We start from the raw sequence: 27647 nt of genomic DNA, 5'->3' as shown, positions 1-27647 counted from the left end.
ACCTACTACTAGCTACTAGTATGGCTTTTAATAAAAACACAGAAAAGAACAAGAGTTGTTGAGGATGTGGAGAAATTAATTGGAACCCTGTACACTGGTGGGAATGTAAAATGGTGCAGAAGCTGTGGAAAATAGTCTGCTGAGTCTCCAAAAAGTTAAACATGAAATTACCATTTGATCCAGCAACTCTGCTTCCAGGTATATACTCAAAAGAAGGGACTCAAACAGATATATGTATGTTAATGATCACAGCAGTATTATTCATGACAGCCAAAAGGTAGAAACAACCAAAATGACCATAAACAGATGAGTGGATAAACAAAATATATAAACATACAATGGAATATTATTAAGCCACAATAAAAACTAAGGAAATTCTGATATTAATGCAATGCTACAACAAGGATGAGCCTTGAAAGCATTATGCTAAGCGAAATAAGTCAGACACAAAAGGACAAATATTGTATGATTCTACTTATACGAGTTACCTGGAAGAGGAAAATTCATAGAGACACAAAGTAGAACGGAGGTTACCAGGGGCAAAAAGGTGGAGTGGGGGGGAAAGAAGAGTTATTTTTTTTAATGGGTACAAAGCTTCTGTTTGAGATGATGACAAAGTTCTAGAAATATAGTGGTTATTGTTGCACAACATTATAAATGTACTTAGTGCCACTGAACTGTGAACTTAAATGGTAAATTTTATGTTGTGTCTATTTCACCACAGTAAAGAAAAAAAATTGCCAAGAAGAAAAAAATTGAGTGAATATGTTAAGTGAATGAAGCCAGACACAAAAGCCTCATACCTTACAATTCCATTTATATGAAATTCTAGAAAAGGCAAAACTACAGTGACAGAAAGCAGAGAGGCTGCTGGGATAGAGAGGTGAACTGCAAAGGGACATGAGAGAAATCATGGGGGGTGATGGAAATACTCTACATTTTGATTGTGATAGTGATGGTTATACAACTAATATCAAAACATACATTTTAATTTTAATTTGATGAATTCTATTACATGTAATTTATACCTTAATAAAGTTCATTTAAAAAATCAAAAAGAAAGGCTTGAGGTGATCTAGCCTTATGTAATCATTTTAGAGAAAAAAAGAAACCCAATCCTTGAGTATCCAAGGTCACAAAGTTAGCAAAACAGGATAAGAATTCAGTTCTGTATATGAAATCCAAAGCTATTTATAGCATATAAAATGACACTACTGGCAGTAGAGGGAGGTGGTGGTGGTTGATTATACTGGTAATTCAATACCTCCTGCTGGAATAGACTTGAAACCCTTACAGAATTCTGAAGACTTCATGTTGTTATATTGGAAGGCTGTAATCAAGACAATTAGCAATAGATGGTCACTTTCTAGCAGTAGTATGCTCACTACTTTGCGAAGAAACTACTCCATTTGTCAAAATTCCGATTAGTAAGATTTTGTATCTTTGGATCTTAAACACATTCTGCCCTCTGAAGCAATATCAAAAGAGACTAACCACTTTTCCATAAGATCACCTTTCAAATACTTTAAAATGACCATAACTGTGATGTTATAAAATCTTCTTTATTAGAGTCTAAAAATATCCAGGGATTCCACATCTTCCTATACTTGCCATAACACAGTCTGTAAACATTTCATATGAGTTTTGGTATTCAACAGATACAACACTACAAATTTTCTACAAGCTACTTAGAACTGAACTGGATTATTATACTTCTAGAAGACTATACTTGGGATAAGGAATGCAGGGAGTCTCATTATATTATTGGTAATTCCTGATCCGCTGTCAATTTCTTGACTTTGTCACATAAAGCATCACTAAGATATATCTTTAAGTTTTAAACTTTGAGGCAAGACTATAGATTTACTTCTATGAAATAATCTTTAGTTTCTTATTCTGAATAGACTGTTTAAATATTTTGAAATCTTGACTCACCATTACACATTACCTACATTCCTAGGGGCTTCCCTGGTGGCGGAGTGGTTAAGAATCCATCTGCCAATGCAGGGGACAAGGGTTCGAGCCCTGGTCCGGGAAGATCCCACATGCCACGGAGCAACTAAGCCCGTGCACCACAACTACTGAGCCTGTGCTCTACAGCCCGTGAGCCACAACTACTGAGCCCGCGTGTCACAACTACTGAAGCCCGCGCACCTAGGGCCCATGCTCCGCAACAAGAGAAGACACTGCAATGAGAAGCCCGCGCACCACAAGGAAGAGTAGCCCCTGCTCACCGCAACTAGAGAAAGCCCGTGCGCAGCAACGAAGACCCAATGCAGCCAAAAAAAATAAAATAAACAAATTTATATATATAAAAAATATTACCTACGTTCCTGAAATACTTCATGTAGGAGACAAAGACCTCTGACACCTCTTTACTTCAACATGAACAGCCATTTTGATATAGTTAGTCACCTATAAAGCCACTTAAGTTTACTATTGTCATCTGTATTTCTCTACCTTGTCAAGAATGATATCATGAGAGACGCTACCAACAACTTGTAAAAAATTTTTGTTTGTTATAGAAACAAAGTTAGTTTGAGTGGTTAAGAATCCATCTGCCAATGCAGGGGACAAGGGTTCGAGCCCTGGTCCGGGAAGATCCCACATGCCACGGAGCAACTAAGCCCGTGCACCACAACTACTGAGCCTGTGCTCTACAGCCCGTGAGCCACAACTACTGAGCCCGCGTGTCACAACTACTGAAGCCCGCGCACCTAGGGCCCATGCTCCGCAACAAGAGAAGACACTGCAATGAGAAGCCCGCGCACCACAAGGAAGAGTAGCCCCTGCTCACCGCAACTAGAGAAAGCCCGTGCGCAGCAACGAAGACCCAATGCAGCCAAAAAAAATAAAATAAACAAATTTATATATATAAAAAATATTACCTACGTTCCTGAAATACTTCATGTAGGAGACAAAGACCTCTGACACCTCTTTACTTCAACATGAACAGCCATTTTGATATAGTTAGTCACCTATAAAGCCACTTAAGTTTACTATTGTCATCTGTATTTCTCTACCTTGTCAAGAATGATATCATGAGAGACGCTACCAACAACTTGTAAAAAATTTTTGTTTGTTATAGAAACAAAGTTAGTTTGTTATGACTTATGCATAGTAAATTAGCTTTTAGCAAGTAAAAGTTATTTTTCTCATTGTTCACAAACCAGATGTTCCAGGAATTTTTAATGAAGCATCAGCAAGGTCACTGATCCTCTTCTGAGATTTCTAATCACTATTACCTAACTGCTGTTGCCAACCTCAAAGCCTTTAGCATCTCATTTTCTAAAATCCTTTTTAAAAAATAATATTCCTATGATCATCTTGCAAGTTACTTTAATATCTAATATCACTTTACTTTGAAACTGGAAATTTAACGAAGACTCTGTTACTTCACCTATTTTTGTGCATTACTGCTTTATATGTCTGCTTTACAGTTTATTTCAGTTTAGCAGAATGTCTGCTTAGCGAGAAAAAAAAAATGGAAGCAAAATCGAAGTAGAGATTTGCTTTCTACTTGTTGTATCGTAGCCCCACAATATGGGTCTATCTTGTCCCTTGAATTAGAGTACAAAGATTCTTTTTGTTACACTTAACTATTTTCAAAAGCTTCAGTTCATTCTGGCTGTTTTTGCTTGCCCACTTAGCTTTTTCATTATAAACCAACATTTTTTATCTTTGATACACATCTATACACAGGTCTTACTATTTGAAAAACTATGCAAAAAAACTAATAATTTATGACTTCAATGTATTATATTAAAGACTGTAGCTTTTACTAAATGTAAATATAATACTTATCTTTCCCAATAACAAAATCACATTACAATGATAACTCAGTTCAGCTTAATTCTCAACATGACACTCCAATTCTGCTTTTCCTATTTTTATGCTTTGATATTATTAACATTTCATACAAAGGCAAAACGAAACATTTGAGTCCCCATCTTTTTAGTACAGTCAGCCCTCCACAGCCACAGCTTCTGCATTTGCAGATTCAACCAACCACGGATTGAAAATATTCAGGAAAAAAAAATCCAGAAAGTTCCAAAAAGCAAAATTTGAATTTGCCATACACAGACAACTATTTACATAGCATTTACACAGTATTAGATATTATAAGTAACCTATAGATGATTTAAAGTATATGGGAGGCAGCATGAAGCACTAACGCAGTAGAGACTATAGCAACACTATGTGTGAATATGAATTTTTAAATATTTAATATACAATATAAATGTTTATAATGAAATATTCATATACCAAAACAGCAATTCCAAGATTTAAAGGGAAAAAATACACAATCTCAATTTGTTTTACATTGTGCTACTTTTGTATATATGCTCAAAGCTATACTTCAAGAATTTTCATTATAAAAACATGTTTACTAAGTGCAAAAAATAAAAAATAAATAAAGTATATGGGAGGATATATGCAGATTAAATGCAAATACTATGCCATTTTACAAAAGGGACTTGAGTATACAAGAATTTTGATATCCTCAGGGGTCCTGGAACCAGTCCCCCACAGATAACAAGGGATGAATGTATTCTCTTACCACTCTGCTATTCATTTTTTGTAACCATATTCAATTAACATAATAGGAAAAATTTTATGCTATGGTTCTTTTCAATTACCAATTTCATTTTTGCTTTCAGTTTTCTGCTTTTCATACTCAGATGATAATGTTTCTTAGTTTTTCTGAATAAAAATAACATCCAACCTTGAAGTCATTCTATTTGCCTTTCAGACGTATATAGAATTCTAGGTTTACCACAACTTTTTCCGCCTATTCCTGTTACAATCCAACTCCTACTTGAAAGCAGAAAACTGAAACAAGAAATAATATCTTTTCAAAGATAAACAGCTGGCTTTTCTTTTTAACTCTCATATTCTTGATTAATATCATACTTGTCTGAATTTGCCAATGGAAAATAATATCTAAGCTACAAAAGATACCTGAGGATAGCTGTACAATCAGAAGCTGTTTAGTACTCTAAGTTAGTTAACATAATATTTTAAAAGTCAATTTTTTTCATTTTCACAACTTCTCTCTTCTTGAAAAAAATGTAAGCATATAACTGAACCCATAATTTAATGTCTTGATGTAAGAAGACTATAGTATTTCGTAAGATATAAATCACCATATTATCAAAGATTTAAATGAGATAGTTACATATTTTCTACATGTTGGGTAGTATCTCATGTACACAATTAACAAAAACTATCAGAAGATTTAATAATTACCCATGGAAAAACACCTTTTATAAATAAACAGATTTCTAAAACCTAAAAAGCAGGTCTGACATACATCACTTATTTGCAGTGACTTAAAATATAATGTAAGGAAAGAAAACATTACCTAATTCTAACAAAACTGTATAGACAGAAAAAAAAATGTTAGAACAAGGAGTCTTTAGGCCACAATAAGACCTCTAAATATTACAGAACTTAAAATTGATTAATTTAAGAATTCAATTAAAGTAGAAAACAAAATTGTTTAAAACAAGAGCACAGAAGTTGTGCTTAAAAAAAAAAAGTTTAAAGGAAGGGGATGAGAAAGGTGAGAAAAACCACTACCAGACTCCTTACCCATTGCTGTTGGTGCTGGAGCTTCCTGATGGTATTTTCAGCTTGCTCCAGTTTAGCACTGGCCTCATCACTCTGCTGTTTGATGTTGGCCAACTCCCGTTTTATTAGGTAGTTTTCCTCAGCCTCCTGGGCTCTTGTCACTTGTCCCTTAGGACATAATTTTTGTGTGTGTAAAGCAATTTAGGATAGATTCAAGAAAGACTGCCTTTGTGAGGTTTAGTTACTTACTTTGACATGTTAAAAAAAAAAAAAAAAAAAGATCACCTCAGAGAACAGAACAGCCTGAGTAATTATTAGCCAGCAGCTCATTATTGCTCCAGAAAATTTTGGGAAACTAAATGAAAAATTCATCTGATAATCTTAAGAACAATTCTTCTTTCAGTCAATAAAAATTCAATTCATGCAATATTACTGTACATGCAGGACTAATGTTTTCAATGAATAGTGGTTAATTTCGCAGAATCCACTGATTGCCATTTTGGAATAAACTTTAAAATAAGGTTAGCTCTAAAACGTGCAAAAGATGGGTTTATTTTAATAAAGATAACACACTATTATCAAATATTAAGTTTACACCCATAGATACCACCCCAAAAATTATTTATAGAAAAATGCATGTAAAATTGCATGCATTAAAATATGAATTTCTAGGTTTTGGACTTTCCTTAGATGTTAGAGAAAATGCTTAAAAAAAACAACAACTATACCTGTATCAATCTATCTGCCAAGGAAGCACTTTCCTACAAAAGGAAAAATTCAGATAGAAATATAAGAGAAAGAAATAAAATAAAGGTGATAAAATTAGGAATAAGAAGAAACAACGCATACCCAAATTCCACCTACTTTTCATTGTAATTAAGATGGACATTTAGATTTTAAAACTATTTTTTATTGCATGTGTTTCTATTCTTAAAAAAGAATATATCAAAATAAGGATAAACTGCAGAAAATCATGTGCTTCTAGAAGAGACCAAATACAAATTCCAAGAGGGTTTTCATTATTTGGGACAAGCTAATATCTTCTTTTCAAAGCATACTTTAAGTATTTTTAGCGTCAGCCATATTGTCAAATCATTTATATGAAAGCGAGAAGGAATTTGAGTAAGCAATTCCACTTATAAAGTGTGACAGCAATTTGTGCAACAGCAACTTCCAAAGAAGCAAAGCAAGGAAAACATGACAAATGAAATTAATGAGCTCAACCATAATAAACTCTAGCAATAACTGAGTAAGTAAACATTTCAGTTACAGACTTTAATTGGTATCTAAGTATTTACAGAATCCTAAGTGCTAAAAAACACACCTAGGCCATCTAAGCCAGTAAAAAGGTACTTAATTTTCTAGAAGCAAAATCCAAACTGAACTCTTTCAGACAGCACCTTTATTATTCTCAAGGTTCAATGAAATAAAAATGCTTTCTCTGTGAAAATGTCTGACTTCAAAGATAAAAGACCACCTAGGAAGATGTACATTTTACTATAAACTGAGTGTTTAGTGGAAAAAACATATATTGATAAAATAAAAATGACTTAAAAACAATTAAGTTCAACCTTTTTGCAGTCACCAAAAAAGCAGAATTATCTTCAAACCAACTCTAATAAGATAAAAGAAATATATCCTTAATATAATGTACCTGCAATTATTATATAACAAAATATACATGTAACCCTGTCCTTCTGCCATGCTATTTAATATGAAACCATCAATACTTTCAAACAAAACACAAATATGCAAATAATCTATATCTTCATTCATTTCATTCCTAAATATTGACCGGTAGACTTTCAGGGAAGATTTTAAGATACTCGGCAGTATCATTAGGACTATTTTTTAAACTACTAATTTTCATCTTTGGTAAAAAGAAAAACAACAAAAACAAAAAAACCCAAAAGAGTTTGTGAATTTGGAAGTTTTTCCTTTAATAAACCAAAACTCTTAGGCTATACTTTTATTACTTAACACATTCTTATAGCATCAGGTATAAGACTACGAAAGACATTACATCAAAAGCACAATAAGAAAAATAATGCAAGATTGACACATTTACCCAGTTATTTTATATGAAACAGAGAGGAAGAGGTAACAAGCGGTATCAAAATAATTCTAAGAACCAAAAGTTTAGTCACAATTCCAGTGTTGAAAATCAACAAACATCATGGTGAATTTTTATATAAGAAATCAATCAGTCATTTTGACTAAACTTAAAGCAATCCTAGGCCTTAAAGAAATCACTGCCACATTTAATATATGGCTCGACAGGGCAACATTTGAAATTCATCTTTAAAATAGTACACAGAATAGATTCTCAATTAGGTTACCCCTAAAGAACATACTTTTCAGAGATTATGTAACAAAAACAAATGACATCAATATGTTACTCTAATAATAACCTCACTTTGAAACTTTAACCTTGAGAATTCAAGGACTAGTAATGATCAATATTTCTTGACAAGTTATTTAGTTAAGTAGTAAGCTATGCAAGCTAAGCAGTCAATACCACAACTTCAGAGACATGTGCCAGATTTCTTGAGCCTTTATTTAAAATAGAAAAATTATTGTGCATTCAACGGAAGTTTACATAAGCAGCAATTTACTTACTTTTTCTAATGTTTCAATGCGCTGTTTTAATAGTCTATTTTCTGTGCGTAACCTCTGCAGAAAAAGAAAACAAACAAACGTTTGCTTGCAAACATTCCTGAGAAGGAAAAATGATACCTAAATCATAGTCGATAAAATGTACCACCTTTGGGCTTCCCTGCTGGCACAGTGGTTGAGAGTCGCCTGCCGATGCAGGAGACACGGGTTCGTGCCCGGGTCTGGGAAGATCCCACATGCCGCGGAGCAGCTAGGCCTGTGAGCCATGGCCGCTGAGCCTGCGCGTCCGGAGCCTGTGCTCCGCAACGGGAGAGGCCACAACAGTGAGAGGCCCGCGTACCGCAAAAAAAAAAAAAAAAAAAAAAAAAAAAAAAAGTACCACCTTTTATAAATAGGAAAGAGTCCAAGAAATGGCTACATTATCACCTGTGAAATTCTTAAAGGCTGAGAGTAAGAAATGCGTGGCAGAGGAAATGACCACATTCATCATTCCAGTTGTGACTGAATTTTAAATATAAGCTAGAATATATACAAAATAACCCCTTTCTTTTCTGTACCTAGCATAATGACTCATAATCAGTATTTTCTTTTTCTTTTTTTCCTGGCTGCGCCTCACCACTTGCAGGATCTTAGTTCCCCAACCAGGGATTGAACCCGAGCCCTCGGCAGTGAAAGCGCAGAGTCCTAACCACTGGACCGCCAGGGAATTCCCAGTATTTTCTTACATGTCTTAATATCCCTATTAGATAGAAAAGATTCTCACTCATTTATCTCCTACAAAGACTACACAAATAATATTCAAATGTCTATCAAATAAACAAGAAATCTGAAAAATGCATGTTCATAGGATAAATATCAAATTGTCAGTTTAGAACTAGATCAGCCTCCATTTATAATGTGTTGTATATGCCAACTTGCAAAGTTCCATTCTGAAAATATGAAGAATTAGTTGTTTTCATCGAATGAATTATTTATCATGAGTTGTTTTCAATTTAAGAAAATTACTAGCATTTTCTTGTAGTTAAAAGAGTAAAACCAGATTAAAAAAAAACCACTTTACCTAATTGCTCAATGCCCAACTCCCAAAACCCTGTCAAATTACTGCTATTAAGTATTAAATCTAAAATACCCTACATTATAAACTGGTGCAGCCACTATGGAAAACAGTATGGAGGTTCTCAAAGAAACTAAAAATTGAGTTGCCATATGATCTAGCAATCCCATTCCTGGGCATGTATCAAGACAAAACTATGATTTGAAAAGATACACACACCCCTGTATTCATAGCAGTACTATTTACAATAGGCAAGACATGGAAACAACCTAGATGTCCATCGAAAGATTAATGGATAAAGAAGATGTGATACACACACACACACACACACAATGGAACACTACTCAGTCATAAAAAGAGAATGAAATAATGCCATCTGCAGCAACACAGAAGGACCTAGAGATTATCATACTAAGCAAAGTAAGTCAGAAAGAGAAAGACAAATACCATGATATCACTTACATGTGGAATCTAAAATATGACACAAATGAACATATCTATGAAACAGAAACAGACTCACAGACATAGAGAACAGACTTGTAGTTGCCAAGGGGGAAAGTGGGGTTGGGGAAGGGATGGATTGGGAGTTTGGGATTAGCAGATGCAAACTACTATATATAGGATGGATAAACAACAAGGTCCTACTGTATAGCACAGGGAACTATAGTTATATCCTATGATAACATAATGGAAAATAATATGAAAAAAACAAAACACTCTACATTAAAAAATCATCTCCTTTTTGTACAGTTCACCAATATAAGTTATCCCTTCATTTGCCATCATTATAATTTCAAACTCCCTCTTACCTTTTTGTACCAATTTGCTCTAGAGTGCAATCCAGCCTTCTTCCAACCCTGCCTTCCTCTAAATTCCTGCTAAAAATGTCTTCCTCAGAAAATTCTTCTATTAATTCAATCTATTATTTTGCCAGTAAAGACTAAAATATAGCTTATATAACATATAAAATCTCAGAACAAAGCAAATAAAAGACTATGAATTATTGTTGTCTTATTAAGTGGACCACAAACTGGAACAAATAAATCTTATTTATTACAAAGACAGCTTGAAAATTATTTTTGCTCTATTCACTAGAATATATTTGGATGATTTGAAATAGATATTACTTTATGTGTGATCTCAAGCTACAAAATAGTTTGAGAAAAAGAAAATATTTCTCATTTCTTGGCTACTCACATTATGTATAGCATAATGGTCTACACAAATAAGCAATTATTAAATGTTCTTAAAGTCTGGAAAGCCAAAGAAATAAATGTGATTCTCTAAATCTTCTCAACATACTTCATGAAAAAAAAAGTAGCATTTTGTTTTTCTAAAGACTTAGGAAGTTAAGTTCAACCAGACAATTGAGTGAATAAAGTTAATATTTCAATAGAAATAATGCTTAAAATTTAAAACTAAAAACATTCACTTGGATTTCCCTCCCCACCCCCTTTAAATCTTCTGAAATTTTGCTATAAAAACCTGAATGCATTTTCCCCCAAACACCTACACAAATGTCTTAATACCACTTTTTAAATAAATCATCAATTTCTCATTTGTGTGATACCCACTTCATGATGAGTTGAAAAATATAATAGACTTTATCAGTTATTAAAGACTGTTTCAGGGTTACCTTCACAGTATTTTGGTAATTAGAGCTTTGTAATCTCTTTTAACATCTGGTATAGGTAATTTCCCCCCTTCTTATATTGTGTTTTTTATCCTCCACAAACCTTCACAAACCTTCACTACTAGTAGACTAGTAGTTTAGAGACTAGGTTTTGAAATGAGGTAGGTTTAGGTTCAAATCCTCACTCTACAATTAACACCTGTGGGTATCATTCAGGGCCCTGGAATCTCCATTTCCTCAGCCAGAAAATTACACTAATAAAACCTACAATGATGCTGCAAGAATTCAACGAGATAGCATACTGCCTAATATATACCAAATACTTGGTTAATAATAAGCACTGCTCATAATATTTTAAAAGTTAGGGCATGAATATAATTTTATTACTTTTGTCTATTTTTAAAAATAATTATTCTTTAGATTGTTTTTATACAACATGTAGTTATTTTTGTCTCTCCCCTTTATTCATCCTTTAAAAACACCCTTTGCAAAGTTTTTTTGGTGTTTGTTAGGTTTTACGCTATTTTTCATTTAGGCTATTCTTAAATATGCTTTTTTAAAAAATTAGTTAATTAACTAATTAAATTTTGGCTGCATTGTGTCTTCATTGCTGTGCGAGGGCTTTTCTCTCTAGTTGTGGTGAGTAGGGGCTACTCTTCACTACAGTGCGCGGGCTTCTCATTGGGGTGGCTTCTCTTGTTGTGGAGCATAGGCTCTAGGCACGCGGACTTCAGTAGTTGTGGCACGTGGGCTCAGTAGTTGTGACTCGCAGGCTCTAGAACGCAGGCTCAGTAGTTGTGGTGCATGGGCTTCGTTGCTCCGTGGCATGTGGGATTTTCCTGGACCAGGGCTTGAACCCGTGTCCCCTGCATTGGCAGGTGGATTCTTAACCACTGTGCCACCAGGTAAGTCCCAAATATGCTTTTATCTTTATTTCAAATGGAATTTCTTTTTTCCAAGATACTTTTGAAATGTTTATTGTTGCTATATAGGAAAGTTAATGACTAAAATCTATCACCTGACTGATTTCTCATTAATGTTTGAGTATCCTTACTTTTAATCACATTTCCTAGAATTAATTAAAAAGGTGTTTTCTAAACTTTAAAGTGAAAACCACAAAGAGAAAGAGCAACAGATACATACACTTAAAAAGAGAGACTTATTTGACCTACCAAATTAGAAAAGAAAATGAGACTAAGAGTGAGAGCAAGAATGAAATACCTAATGTACGCAAGGTATTAGTGAAATGGAAACACTGCCAAGAACATATCCTGGAAATATTCTTTAAGAAATTTACTTAGTACATACTGAATGTCGTAAAAATACTAATATCCTATAATTCAGTAATTCTACTTTTACAACTGACTATAGAAATAGAAGGTACCACAAAACTTTATATACAAAGATGTTAACATAAGCATTATTTTTTAATGATGAAAAACGAAAAACAACCTAAATATGCCAAAATAGGGGAATCTCAGTTTCAAACAAACCACTCTATTCTTTCCAGCTTACTCATTTTATGAAGTAACCCAAACTCAATAATCCTCCTTCTTGTTGGGATAATCCATGGATCCTACCAACTTTTCACTGTCCCTCACTGCCTGATATCCTCTCTTCCCAAAGTTTAATTTCCAATCATTGCAGACTTTCCCTTGCTTTTATCCCCCCTTTCCCTTCTCTTCTTTAGTAGTGAGCATATTTGCCTGGGAAACCACTAGTCTGGGTCAACACACTGACAACTCTTGAGTCTGCACCTCAGCCAGTAAATATGACCAAAGAAAAATAAAACCGTAAAGTTTAATTCAATTAACAAATCACTAAATTCAGTTGGACTCTTAATGAATCCTAACAGTAATGTGTTTCCTTAGTCCATTCCTTCTCCCACCTTCTCAGATCACTATTTCATACTTTCTCCTCTTTCTTCAAACCAGCAACCCTCCACCCTACTGTCACTCTCAAATGATAATCTTGTTTCTGATTTCAGTGAAAAAATTGAAGCAATCACAATAGAACTTCACAACATCCCACAACCAACATCTTACCTACATTTTTGCCCATATATTTCACATTCTCTCTTGTTCTTTTTTAAAATAGATTTATTTATTTATTTATTTTTGGCTGCATTGGGTCTTCATTGCTGCACGTGGGCTCTCTCTAGTTGCAGTGTGCTCATAAGATGTGGTTGTTTTGGTGTTGATTCTTTTTTTGAGCCGCGGCTACTCTTCATTGTGGTGCACAGGCTTCTCATTGCAGTGGCTTGTCTTGTTGTGGAGCATGGGCTCTAGGTGCGTGGGCTTCAGTAGTTGGGGCACGTGGGTTTCAGTAGTTGTGGCTCACTGGCTCTAGAGAGCAGGCTCAGTAGTTGTGGTGCATGGGCTTAGTTGCTCCATGGCATATGGGATCTTCCCAGACCAGGGCTCAAACCCATGTCCCCTGCATTGGCAGGCGGATTCTTAACCAGTGTGCCACCAGGGAAGTCCCCCTTCCTTAGCATTTGACACAGTAAATGGCTCTCTCTTTCTGAAACACTCTTTTCTCTTGGCTTCTAGGACATTATATTTCCCTGGTGTTCTCCTACTTTGCTGATTGGCTCTTGGTCTTCCTAACTTTTAAACTGTTCTTTTTTTTTTTAATTTTAAAAAAAATTAATTAATTTATTTATATTTTTGGCTGTGTTGGGTCTTCGTTTCTGTGCGAGTGCTTTCTCTAGTTGCAGTGAGCGGGGGCCACTCTTCATTGCGGTGCGCGGGCATCTCACTGTCGTGGCCTCTCTTGTTGCGGAGCACAGGCTCCAGACACACAGGCTCAGTAGTTGTGGCTCACGGGCCCAGTTGCTTGGTGGCATGCGGGATCTTCCCAGACCAGGGCTCGAACCCGTGTCCCCTGCACTGGCAGGCAGATTCTCAACCACTGTACCACAAGGCCCCAGACACACAGGCTCAGTAGTTGTGGCTCACGGGCCCAGTTGCTTGGTGGCATGCGGGATCTTCCCAGACCAGGGCTCGAACCCGTGTCCCCTGCACTGGCAGGCAGATTCTCAACCACTGTACCACCAGGGAAGTCCTTCCTAACTTTTAAATGTTGGCTTACTCTCTCAGGCTTAATTCTTGTACTCTTCTGTTTTATCTACATCCATTCCCCAGGTAATCTCATCTACTCTCATGGCTTTTAATATGATCATGTCAATAACTGTCAAATTTTTATTTCCAGTTTGTCCTGTCTTAACTCCAACTTTAAAAATAAAGTCCCCTACATACGAACCTTCAAACTGCGAACTTTCAAAGATTTGAACGTGCGTTCTTAAAACTGCAGCTTGCCCTCCGTCTCCTATTGCTGACGATCCTTCAGCTCTACCATCCCCTACCTCCCCTCCCTCCTCCAGTCAGTAACTCTTGCTTGTTCACTCGAAGCCACAGCCCCTGGATGCCAGCTGTGGTACTGTACTATTGTACTTTTCAAGGTACAGTACTATAAGATTAAAAATGCTTTTTTTCGTTTTTTTTATGTATCATTTGTGTGAAAAGCATTATAAACCTATTACAGTACAGTACTATATAGCCGACTGTGTTAGTTGGGTACCTACTTACTGTATTTTGAGGAGCTACTTGAACAGCTCCTGGGCATCTCATACTTAATATAACCAAAACTGGGGCTCTTGGTATTCCTCCTGTAGACTTTCCCATTGCAGGTACTGGGAACTGCATTCTTCTAACTGCTCAGGCCAAAGTCCTTGATTTCTGTCCCTCTGACACCTCCACAATCAGCTATACCTTTAAAACCTATTCAGAATCCAATAATTTCTTAACACTTCAGTCCAAGCCGCCACCACCACCCCTTGCCTGCATTACTTCACCAGCTTTCTACTTAATATCCCTGCTCCTGCTCTTACCCCCTGCAATATACTCTCAACATAGCAGTCAGAAGATGCACTGAAAACTTAAGTCAGATCTTGTCCTTCTCTACTGAAAACCCCAGTGGCTCACCAGAGTAAAAGCTAAAGTCTTCACATGTTCAGCAACTCCCTACATTATCTGCAATGTGCAACACCTTACCTCCTTTCACTTCCCTCATCTTCATGTTGTCTCATCACTACTCCTCATCAGCATGCTCCTGACCAGACTCTGCTCTCCTTATATATCTAGCTCCCTCACTTCCTTCAGGTCTTTATTCAAAGGTAACCTGGTCAACTTCTCTAAACTTTTAATCCGAACACTATCATTTTATTTTCCCTTCCCTAAGATATTTTTTTCCTCTGTTTAACACTTATCACCATCTAAAACACTGTACATTTAACTTATCGTCTGATTTCCATACTAGAGTAAGTACCACAAGGGCAGGAATTGGTCTGTTTCATAAACACATATCAAGTGCCTAGAACAGTGTTTGGGCATGTAGCAGGCACTGTAAATATCTGTTAAATGAATGACTTCTTAAATAAATTAAGCTATTATATCCCCATTGGATTTTATTAAGTAGCTATTCATTTTTTAATGAAAAGTTTGTAATGCCACAAAAAATGGGCATCCAAATCCTTCCTACATCACAATACATTAAAGTCTCTCTTGCAAAGTGGTAGTGTGTATACACTGAAGAACATGTATGGGTCTCAGACTAACCCAAATCAGAGTTCAAACTCTTGACTTGTACCACTTTCTGTCAGTATGACCACTAGCTTATTATTTGAGCTTTCTGAACCTTAGTTTCTTCATAGAAAGATAAACCCTTTCGTAAGGTTATTGGAAGAATGAAGGGAGATAATGTATGTAAATTATCCTTCATATATTAAGTGTTGAATAAATGTGTCAGTACTAGTACTTTATATTGATTGTTCAAGATACTTCCTGGATGACTTAGATAATACTTATCATGTTTTTTTATGTTAGGCAGTGAAAACACAGATGTTTTTATATTATGCTCTAGTTTTCAGCATATCTGGAATATTCCATAATTTTTGAAATAAGAAAAAATATCCAAATTCTGACTAAAAACCAGTCAGAATTTCTAACTCCTCTTCACAGGGCTTAAATCTCTATACCCCAAAACACAAATTTAAGCATAAATTCATATGTCTATCTTAAATAGAGTAGGGGATAAAGGCTCTTCTTTTTTAAAGATCTGTGGTTTATCCCAATATAAGCTAGAATTATAATATTTCTTACCTCCTCCCCCTCAGGTGGAACATCAAGAGATTGGAAGAAGATACTGACAAAGGTGTTTCTATTAACAAAAAATTTCTCACAGTAAAATGTAAGATCTACCGTATGAAATCGTTATTATCAAAATCTTCCTTGTCTTTCAGAGAAGGAATGGAAAATACTTGAAAGTCACTGTCTTGATCAGGGAGCTGACAAATACAATTCATAGCGTAAAGGTCATTGACCCGAAGGTCAAACCTTAAACACATGTCACAGCATCAAAGGCTGATTTTTTACTTCTATATCAAAACATCACATAATTATGATCATACTATTTGTGTAAAGAACAGTGTAAGATTATCTCCCTGAAGGCTTTTGAGGAGAACCAAGGCAAGAAAGTACTAGTTTAACAGAATTCATTCCCTTGTAAAAGGGACCTTGGGGGAGGGGAAGGGAACTGAATAAGGAAGCGACATTTCCCAAGAAGAGAGAGGCTCCATGATACATGGCTAATTAATTGTAAATAAGGTGGTCTTCTGGTTGCGAATGAGATGAATTGCCAGGTCCAACTTAAAAATCAGACATATGCAAACATGAAGTTAAAAAAGTACAGTTACACAAAAATTGTTTTGGCTTTGCCCTTCAGAGGGCAGGAGGAATGAGGAAAGGAATGAAAATGGTACAAGAGTAAAAAAAGAACTATGTGGAAACAAGATTTTATAAAAGGAACTATCTCTGAGATCAGCGTATTTATTTACCCAATGCACTCCACTAACTTTTTAAACTTTTTCCCCCCAGATTCTTCTCTATAAACAACTTTGTGCCATCTGTTTTTGCCTAAGACATACTCAAAAGTATTTTGTGAGGTATATGAACTATAATTTTCCCCAAAAATCAAAATTTGAAAAAAACTGCAAATATAGGCTAATGTCTGCCAGATCTTTTTGAAAAGGCCTTTGCTATTCCTACATTCATGTGACTTAATTTTAAAAAAACTTCTTCAAGAGCAAGGATTGTTCATAGAACTGTTAATTTTTTTTTATTTTTTGCAACTACAAGCATGATGAAATGAACAGAATGGCTTCCCCATCCTCAGATTCTTTTTTTTTTTTTTTTTTTTTTGCGGTACGCAGGCCTCTCACTGTTGTGGCCTCTCCCGCTGCGGAGCACAGGCTCCAGACGCGCAGCCTCAGTGGCCATGGCTCACGGGCCTAGCCGCTCCGTGGCATGTGGGATCTTCCCGGACCGGAGCACGAACCTGTGTCCCCTGCATCGGCAGACGGACTCTCAACCACTGCACCATCAGGGAAGCCCCCCATCCTCAGATTCTTGATTTGCAGTTCCAAATATTCGTGGTATGCAATAACCCATACTCTCTCCCCACTCATCAGGATGATGCACTGTTTACTTTCAGCAAGTTGAAGTGGAGGGTATGATTTAATATTACCCTTACTCATGGAACCTAAAAGAAAAGCAAATAGTAGAGCAGCAGGTGGGTGACAGAACCCCAAAAAAAAAAAAAAAAAAAAGAGAGGGAAACATCCACAAGGATCTTTTGCTTCTCTCCTCCTCTCTCTCTCTGAAAAATGTATAAGTATTTCCAACAGATAGTGAGTAGGTGGTAGAAACGGAAATAAAACATCTATAAAAGGGAGACAGAGTTGATGAGGGAAGAGACTGTCTCCCAGGAGGCTTCTGAGCAGGATTACGGTAAGAAAGAGTAGTAATTTAACAGAACCCATTCCCTAGTAAAAAGGCATGTGGGGTGTGAGTAATGAAGTGTTATTTTATAGCAAGGCTAAATTAATACACGGCTAGGGAATTGTAAATAAGATGGTCATCAAATGTCTTGCCAGGTTGAAGTAAAAAATCAGACACATCCAAATATACAGTTTTTTTAAAAAAGTGGAGTCATTCAATAAATTTGTTTAGTTTTTGTTTCTTTTTTTCTTTTCTTTTCTTTTTTTTTTTTCAGGCAGTTGGGGGGAAAATAAAAGGTAAGGAATTGGATCAGCCAGTCACTGAGTTCCTTCATTAACTCATGCTTCTACTCATTATCCCCATCCTGAAATATAAGCATAAATGCCAATTCAATTTTCCTTAACACCCAGCTCACACAATGCCAAAGACCCTCAACAATTTCTGGCCTACAGGGATACAAACAAGAATTTTAAGGTACACATGGGAATTTACATGTCCTTCAAATTGAAAATCTACCTGTTTCTCTGAACAGTAATTCAAAAATAATCTTTGGTTAGCGATGAGAAAATTTAATTAGTCAAAGCTTTCTGCATCTCTAAGGCAGCCATAATTAGTTCTAATGCAATGATCTACTCTATTTGGTCTCCTTTATACTATACTGTTATACTATATTATACTATACTATACTATGCTGTTAGTCTCAGCATGTTACAGATTATCTTCTCTATAACTTTTTAAAACATGCTTAAATGAAATGATAATTATCTTCCCCAAAGAAGTATTTTCTCCTGATGACCCACCAATAAATCCAGAAAAAGGAAGCTGCTTTCTTTCACACTAGAACAAAAACCACTTCAGATCACAGTTTTTGAAATGTCTGTTTTTAACTATAATCTAGTGGGATGGTAAATTTATCAATAAATAAATACAAACATCATTGCTAAATTTATGACAGGTAATAAATGTATCAATAAAACATCTATTGCCAAATAACTGACTTTAATGAATTTATGTTCAGTACTTTTAAAAGTCCTAAGATGCTTACTTTAATTTCAACTTGTTCTTCCATTTCTTTAGTTTTTATTGTAGTATATTCCTTTTCAAGCCTGAGAAAGAAAAAAAAAAAACAGTTAAAGGTATGCTTTCATTCCAAACTAGTTACAGAAACTATAAAATTTAAAACCATATATTAGCACAAAATACAATTTTACTATGTTCCCCCAACTTATGACTTGAGATACTTGAAATCAGAAAAATCATCTCAATAGTTATACAGGTTATCACGAAAAAAAAAATTACTTCAAAAATAACAAATATAAGAACCACACAAAAGTAAACTTTCAAAAGTAAAATGCTATAAAGCACCAAACAGAGAACTGAGTTTAGAGATTCTATTCAGCCCTTAACTTACAGAAGAAGCACAAACCCTTCCCTCTCAAATTAAAATACACTGATAAAGTTCAACTGGATCTTAACTAAACTTGACTAGAAATTTGTAAGGGGAGAAAAGGAACAACTCTTCCTAACAAAAAAATTCCAGTTAATAAACGTGGAAAGAATGAGGCAAATTTAAAAATCCCCAGTAGAACTCCACAATAAATAACTGCCATAGGCAAGAAAAATGAATGAATGCTAAAATTAGTGGGTAAAAGTTTAAGCACAGTCTCGAAGTATCTCTCCCCCAATATTTACTAATTACAAAGGAAAAAATAGTAAATTTATAGTACAGGATCTTAGCAGACAGCATCTGAGCCAAATGATGAAGGTTAACATCACCAGTAATGCATATTGACATGACACATCCCCTGTTAAAATGTACTGAGAAAGGCACCTCACCTCTGTGGTATCCTTCCCAATAATGCATATCCTCAATCTAATCAAGAGAAATCATCAAACCCCAATTGAAGGACATTCTAAAAAATATTTGACCAGCTCACATCAGAAGTGCCAAGGTCAGAAAAGACAAGAAAAGACTGAAGAACTGTCACGGACCGTAGGAGAGTAAGAAATGACAAACAAATGCAATGTACTATTTTTGCAACTCTACTATAAACACAAAATTATCTTAAAAAATTATTGGCCATCCAAAAATTAGTCCTACCAAATTATTTTTATATCTTACTCTCAATCAAAAATGTTAATAACAAGTTAAACCCTCCAAATAATAACCAGGCCCCACATAACTTATAGCTTCTTTTAAAAATAAAGTTCTCCCTCAAAGGACAAGAATCTATTATTTACTATGTATAAATTTCATTTATCTCACAGAACATTTTTTATTGTGGTAAAATACACAAAACAAACTTTACCATCTTAACTATTTTTAAATGTACAATTCAGTGGTATTAAATACATTTACAATGTTTTTTTCATCTTATAAAACTGAAACTCTGTACCTATGAAACAATAACACCCGGTTTCCCCCTCTCACCAGGCCCTGGCTACAACCAATTTACATTCTGTCTATGTGACTCTGACAACACTAAGTATCTCATATAAGTGGAATCATACAGTATTTGTCCTATTGTGACTGGCTTATTTCACTTAGCATAATGTCCCCATAGTTCACCCATACTATACCATATATTAAGCGTCTCTTTATGTGCTAATTGACCATTTATATCTCTTCTTTGGAGAAATGTCTATTCAAATCCATTGTCCATTTTTTAATCCAGCTGTTTAGTTTTTGGCTGTTGAGTTTTAAGAGTTCTCTATATATTCTAGATATTAATCTTTTATCAGATATGTGATTTGCAAACATTTTCTCCCATTCTGTGGGTTGCCTTTTTCTGTTGAGTGTCTTAGAATACACAAAAATTTTCTCAAAGTACAGTAATATTTTATTTTTAAATTTTATGAGTCTCTAATGGATAGAACTTTTCTGAATTTTTTATTTTTATTTTTTCTTCCAGTTTTATTGAGATATAACTGACATACAGCGTCATATAAGTTTAAAGTCTACAGCATAATGATTTGACTTATATAATCATGAATTATTACCACAATAAGTTTAGTGAACATCCATTACCACATATAGATTTTAAAAAATTTTTATTTATTTACTTTATTTATTTATTTTTGGCTGCGTTGGGTCTGCCTTGCTGCCTGTGTGCTTTCTCTAGTTGCGGCAAGCAGGGGCTACTCTTTGTTGCGGAGCATGGGCTTCTCATTGTGTTGGCTTTTCTTGTTGTGGAGCACAGGCTCTAGGCACGCGGGCTTCCGTAGTTGTGGCTTGCGGGCTCTAGAGTGCAGGGTCAGTAGTTGTGGCGCATGGGCTTCGTTGCTCTGTGGCATGTGGGAACTTCCTGGACCAGGGCTTGAACCCTTGTCCCCTGCATTGGCAGGCGGATTCTTAACTACTGCGCCACCAGGGAAGCCCCAACCTGTTACATTTTTAAATTAAAGTTGTTCCACTCTAGGGCTTAAAATAGAAAATAAAATTTTTTATCCTTGTGATGAGAACTCAGAATTTACTCTCTTAACAATTTTCATATATAATGTACAGCAGTGTTACCTATCTTTATCATGTTATACATTACATCCCCAGTACTTATTTATCTAAAAACTGGAAGTTTGTGCCTTTCGACTGCCTTTATCAACTCCCCCTCTCTTGGCCCCCACCTCTAGTAACAACAAATCTGATCTCTTTTTCTATGAGCTTATTTTTTTCTGAAATATAACTGACCTACAACACTATGTTAGTTCCTGGTACACAACATAGTGACTTGACATTTCTATACATTTCAAAAGGATCACCTAACAAAGCTATTACATAACTACCATAGTCTCCACACTGTACATTTCACACTGAGGACTCATTTTGTAACTGAAAGTTTTTACCTCTTAATATCCAAATTTTAAATTTTTCATGAACTTTAGTTTGTCTATTTTTTCTTTTGTTGTCTGTGCCGTTGGTGTCATATGCAAGATATCATTGCCAAATCCAATGTCATGAAGCTTTTGCCCTATGTTTTCATCTAAGAGTTTTAGTTATAGTTCTTATATTTAGATCTTTGATCCATTTTGACTTAAATTTTGCATATAGTGACAGGTGAGGGTCCAACTTCATATTTTCGCATGTGGATGTCCGGTTTTCTCTGTACCATTTGTTGAAAGACAGTCCTTTCCATATTGAATGGTCTCAGTATCCTTGACAAAAATCATTTGATCATGTATGTAAGGGCTTATTTCTGTCTTTATTCCAGTGCCAACCTGTTTTCATTACTGTAGCTTTGCAGTAAGTTTAGAAATCAGGATGTGTGAGTCCTCCAGCTTTGTTGTTCTTTTTCAAGATTATTTTGGCTATTTGGGGTCCTTTAAGGTTCCATATGAATTTTAGAATGGGGTTTTCTATCTGCAAAAAAAATGTCATCAGTATTTTGATAAGGACTGCACTGAATCTGTAGATCATTTTGGGTAGTATTGACATCTTAACAAGATTAAGTCTTCCAATCATTGAATATGGGATGTGTTTCCATTTGTTTATATATTTAATTTCTTGCAGTAATGTTTTGATGTTTTCATTGTATAAATCTTTCACCTCCTTGGTTAAGTTAATTCCTAAGTATTTCTTTTGATGCTACTGAAAAATAAAACTTTTTCACTGATCCACTGGTTGTTTAATTTCCAAAATATTGCTGTTTCTGGTTTTACTTCTGTTATTGATATCTAACTTCAACTTGTTACAGCTGGAGAAGATATTTTGTACATCTCTTAAAATCTACTGAGACTTAATAGTGTTGTTGTTATTGGGAGGAGTGTTCTGTGTATCTCTATTAGATATAGTTGGTTTATTGTGTCGAGTCCTCTATTTCCTTACTTATATTCTCTCTGGTTGTTCTATCCATTACTGAGAGTGGGATATTGAAGTCTCCAAATACTAATGTAGACCTGTCCATTTCTCACTTCATCTGTCCATTTTTGCTTCATATATTTTGATAGTCTGTCATCGGTGTATAAATGTTTATAATTGTTACACCTATTGCTATATTGAAACTTTCATTAATATATATTACCTGTCTTTGTCTCTTGGAAACTTTTAAAATTTAAAGTCTGTTTTGTCTGATATTACTATAGCTACCTCTGCTCTCTTTTGTTTACTATTTGCATGGAATATCTTTTCCCAACCTTTTGCTTTCAATCTATTTGCATCTTTGGATCTAAAATGAGTCACCTGTAGATAACATGTAGTTGGATCATGTGGTTTTCCCCATTCTGCCCATCTATGTCTTTTGGAGAGTTGAATTCATTTACTTTTAAAGTAAGTTCTGATAAGGAAGGACTTACTGTCATTTTGCTATTTGTTTTCTATATGCCTTGTAGCTTTTTTTGTCCCTCATTTCCTGCATTATTGTTTTCTGTAGTGTTTAGTTGGTTTTTTTGTAGTGAAATGCTTAAATTCCTTTCTAATTTCCTATTGTGTATATTCCATTGTTATTTTCTTTGTGGTTCCATGGAGATTATACTAACATTCTAAAGTTATAATACTCTAATTTGAATTTATAGCAGCTTAACTTCAATAATATACAAGAACTCTGCTCTTTTATAGCTTCTTTCCCACCCCTTTTGGTTACTGGTCACAAAAACATGTATTTATACCTTGTGTGCCCCACAACACAAACTAATGATTCTTTTAAATCTATTACTCTCCTAAATAATGTAGAAAACAAGATGTGGAGCTACAAACAAAAATTACAATACTAGGGCTTCCCTGGTGGTGCAGTGGTTGAGAGTCCGCCTGCTGATGCAGGGGACACGGGTTCGTGCCCCGGTCCGGGAAGATCCCACATGCCGTGGAGCGGCTGGGCCCATGAGCCATGGCCGCTGAGCCTGCGCGTCCGGAGACTGTGCTCCGCAACGGGAGAGGCCACAACAGTGAGAGGCCCGCGTACCACAAAAAAACAAAAAAAACAAAAAAAAACAAAAAAAAACAAAAAAAACAATACTAGTAGCTTTTAGACTAATAATTGCTTTTTTAAAAAATGTATTAATTTATTAAATCATGTAGAAAACAAAAAGTAGAGTTACAGGGCTTCCCTGGTGGCGCAGTGGTTGAGAGTCCACCTGCCGATGCAGGGGACATGGGTTCGTGCCCTGGTCTGGGAAGATCCCACATGCCGCGGAGCGGCTGGGCCCGTGAGCCTTGGCCGCTGAGCCTGCGCGTCCGGAGCCTGTGCTCCGCAATGGGAGAGGCCATAACAGTGAGAGGTCCGCGTACCGCAAAAAAAAAAAAAAAACAAAGTAGAGTTACAATCCACTGTTATGATAATAATAGCTTTCATAATTGCCCATGTGTTTGCCTTAATTAAGACCTTCATTTTGTGAGATGACTTTGAGTTACTGTTTCGTGAGTGTCCTTTCATTTCACCCTGCAGGAATGAGTATTTCCTGAAGGGCAGATCTAGTGATAACAAGCTTAGCCTTCATTTACCTGGGAATGTCTCGATTTTTCCCTCACTTTTGAAAGACAGTTTTGCCAGATACAGGATTCTTGACTGTTTTTCCTTTTAGCACTTTGGATATAAAAGCCCACTTGTCTTCTGGTCTCCAAAGTGTCTAAGGAGAAGTATGTTTATAATCTTATTGAGAATCCCTTGTACATAATGATTGGCTTCTCTTTTGCTGCCTTCAAGATTTGCTCTCTCTTTGCCTTTTGCAAGTCTGATTATAATGTGTCTTGGTGTGGGGCCTTTTTTACATCACTTTACTTGGAGTTCAATGAGCTTCTTAAATGTTTATATTCATGTCTTTCAACAAATTTGTTAAGTTTTCAGCCATTATTTCTTCAAACACTCTATCCCGCCACCCCACCTTCTCAGATTCCACAATGTGTATGTTGGTCCACTTGATGGTATCCCACAGGTCCCTTAGGCTCTGTTGACTTTCTTGGGTCTTTTTTGTTGTTGCTGTTCCTCGAACTCAGTTATTTCCAGTATCCTATCTTCAGGTTCACTTATTCTTCTACCTGCTCAAATCTGCCTTTCAATCACTCTAGTGAACTTTTCATTTCAGTTATTGTACTTTTCAGATCCAGAATTTCTTTTTGGTTTCTTTTTAGATTTTCTATCCCTTTACTGATATTTCCATTTTGTTCATACATCTTTTTTACTTTTCCCACATCTTCCTTTATTTCTTTGAGCATCTTTTAAAGTCTCTATCTACCAAATATGCCATGAAGTCTCCTTCAGATACAGTTTATTTTTTTCCTTTGAATGGATCATATTTTCCTGTTTCTTTATATGCCTTGATTTTTTTGTTGTTGAAAACTAGACATTTGAATCTAGTAATGTGGTAACTCTGAAAATCAGATGCTCCCCCTCCCCAGGATTTGCTGCGGGGTTTTTTGTTATTGTTTTTGTCTTTTTGATTGTTATAGGCTGTCTCTGTGTTGATGACCAACCTGAGCTGTAAACTTATGGTATCCGAAGGTCTTTCCTGAGCCTCTCCCTTGGGCATGCACAGTCACGTTTTAATTTTCTCCATATATGCAGTTGTTTTTGAATGTCCTAGTCTTTTGTGTCTGGCTCCCAAAAGCGGAAAAAGAAAAAAATGAAGGGGAGAAAAGGGCACGAGCCCTTTAAATCTCTTGGCAGTCTCTTCAGCCAGAGGAAGAGGTGCAACAACAGTGGAGAGAGGTGAGACATCAATGGGGAGATGTGCAACAACAACTTCTTTGCACCTGTCCAATCATAAACAGTGATCAGGAATCAGAGCACAGGTCCCCAATATGTGGAGGACATGGTCTTTTTTGCCCACCCTGACTCCCATAAGCTGCATGCAGGCTGTTCCAGGAATACAAGCACAGCTGCCTGTCAGTGGCTAAGGGGTAGAGAATGGGTAACGTGCTAAGAGCTGAACTGATCAAATTAACTGCAATTTACCATGCCTACCCCTAGAAGTTACAAGTCTTCAACAGACTTCAGAGTTCCAAAATAGTTAACATCAGACAGATTCTGCCAGTGCAACTACTGTCTAGGTGGCAGACAGATTCCTGGTGCTTCCTACTCTGCCATCTTTTCACAATCTTCTGTCCACAGTGACTATGTAATATGCCAATTTTGAGGCTTAGAAAGAAGGAGAAACTTGCCTAAGGTCACACCCTTAACTGCTACACTGCTATGTCTCTTACTTTGGTATGTCTAAAAGAATACAGGATATCCAAAAAAATTTTGATTCTAAAAAGGTGCAAAACATTTTGAACAATGGCTGCACTGTTGAAATAACTTTATAGCCTTCACAAATGACTACTGTGAAGTAGATATTTTGTAATGTATTGTGATAAATGTCATCATTACTCATTCACAAACCTAAAACAAAACACTATGAGTTATCATTTAATCCTTGTTTCCCAATTCAGTCACCAAGCATGTTCAATTCAACCACCTTAACACTGCTCTAAAATTCAATATTACTTTTTCATCTGCATTGATAATTTTTTAAAATAAACTTTATTTTTTAGAACGGTTTTAGATTTACCAAATAATTAGAAGAGTATATAGAGTTTCTATAAACCCCATCCCCAGTTTCTCCTAGGTTAACACCTTACATTAGTATAGTACATTTATGATAATTAATGAACCAATATTAATACATTATTAACAACTAAAGTCCATACTTTATTCAGATTTCCCAAGTTTTTGGCTAATGTCCTTTTTCTACTCTAGGATCCCATCCAGGATACCACACTACATTTAGCTGTCACGTCTTCTTAAAGTCCCATGGTTAGGACAGTTTCTCAGACTTTCCAAGTTTTTGATGACCCTGACAGTTTGAGGAGTACTGGTCATCAGGTATTCTGTAGAATGTCCCTCAACTGGGATTTGTCTCATGCTTTGCTCATGATTATACTGGTATTATGGGTTTTGGGGGAGGAAGACCACAGAGGTAAGTCCCATTTTCATCAAAGGTATAAACTATCAACAGGATACCACTATTGATGTTGACCTTGATCACCTGGCTGAGGTATGATCAGGTTTCTGCAAACGTACTTCCAAGTAGCTGCAAAGCTACCTCCTTCTCCCTTCACTGGTAGTATTTTTAGGCCTTTGTTATGGCTTAGCTAAATTACTAGAGGAATCTTTTAATTGTTCTTGCTACTTGCCAGTTTCTTAACTCAATCTTTTCTAAACACTATTACCAGAGTGGTATTTTGGGGGGACTTCCCTGGTGGCACAGTGGTTAAGAATCGGCCTGTCAATGCAGGGGACATGGTTTCGAGCCGTGGTCCGGGAAGATCTCACATGCTGTGGAGCAACTAAGCCCATGCGCCACAACTACTGAGCCCGCGTTCTAGAGCCCGTGAGCCACAACTACTGAGCCCATGTGCTACAACTACTTAAGTCTGTGCACCTAGAGCCCATGCTCCACAACAAGAGAAGCCACCGCAATGAGAAGCCCGCGCACCACAACGAAGAGTAGCCCCCACTTGCCTCAACTAGAGAAAGCCCATGCACAGCAACAAAGACCCAACATAGCCAAAAAATAAAAACAAATAATTAATTTTTTAAAAAATCAGGGCTTCTCAAAAACCAGTCTGAAAACCACCTAGTAGTTCTTAATTAAAAAAAATAATAAGACTCAGTGGATTCACACAGATATAAATAAATAAATAAATAAGCAAGTAAGCAAAGAGATAACTAAAACGAGAAAGAAGGGAAACCTCTTCCTTATACCAGAATGCCAATTAATAAGGAAGGAATGAGGGAGTGAGACAATCATAAACAGAGCCAAATATGGGGAGGGAAAGTTTGGTAAGGAACAGGATATTATATAATCTCAAAGTACCTTGACACAAATTACTTACTCATAAAAGACAAAACAATAACTTTATAGTAGTGAAATCTGGCAGACATCACCTTAACCAAGTGATCAAAGCTAACATCATCTTCCTTAAAAAACTAAAAGTAGAGCTACCATATGATCCTGCAATCCC

The 27647-nt window shown here is 35.9% G+C and overlaps 1 protein-coding gene across 10 annotated transcripts in view; it reads right to left on the bottom strand.

Moving 5' to 3' along the window:
- EVI5 (ecotropic viral integration site 5) overlaps positions 1-27647 on the bottom strand; it is a 224315-nt gene that overhangs the window by 104797 nt on the left and 91871 nt on the right. For 8 of the 10 annotated variants that reach the window (XR_008617203.1, XM_024119714.1, XM_024119715.2 and 5 more), the window contains 4 exons: positions 18762-18822; positions 8194-8247; positions 6303-6335; positions 5596-5742 (listed from right to left, as the gene is read on the bottom strand). Coding sequence is in view for 9 of the 10 variants with exons in the window: in XM_024119714.1 (XP_023975482.1) it covers positions 5596-5742; positions 6303-6335; positions 8194-8247; positions 18762-18822 (295 nt within the window). In the remaining variant the exon portion in view is untranslated. The remainder of the gene's footprint in view (positions 1-5595; positions 5743-6302; positions 6336-8193; positions 8248-18761; positions 18823-27647) is intronic. The other 2 variants (XM_024119717.2, XM_024119718.2) reach the window with 2 other exon arrangements.

The sequence above is a fragment of the Physeter macrocephalus genome, chromosome 4 (assembly GCF_002837175.3).
Source record: "Physeter macrocephalus isolate SW-GA chromosome 4, ASM283717v5, whole genome shotgun sequence".
Lineage (NCBI taxonomy): Eukaryota > Metazoa > Chordata > Mammalia > Artiodactyla > Physeteridae > Physeter > Physeter macrocephalus.
This window is presented reverse-complemented; position numbering and strand designations above follow the sequence as displayed.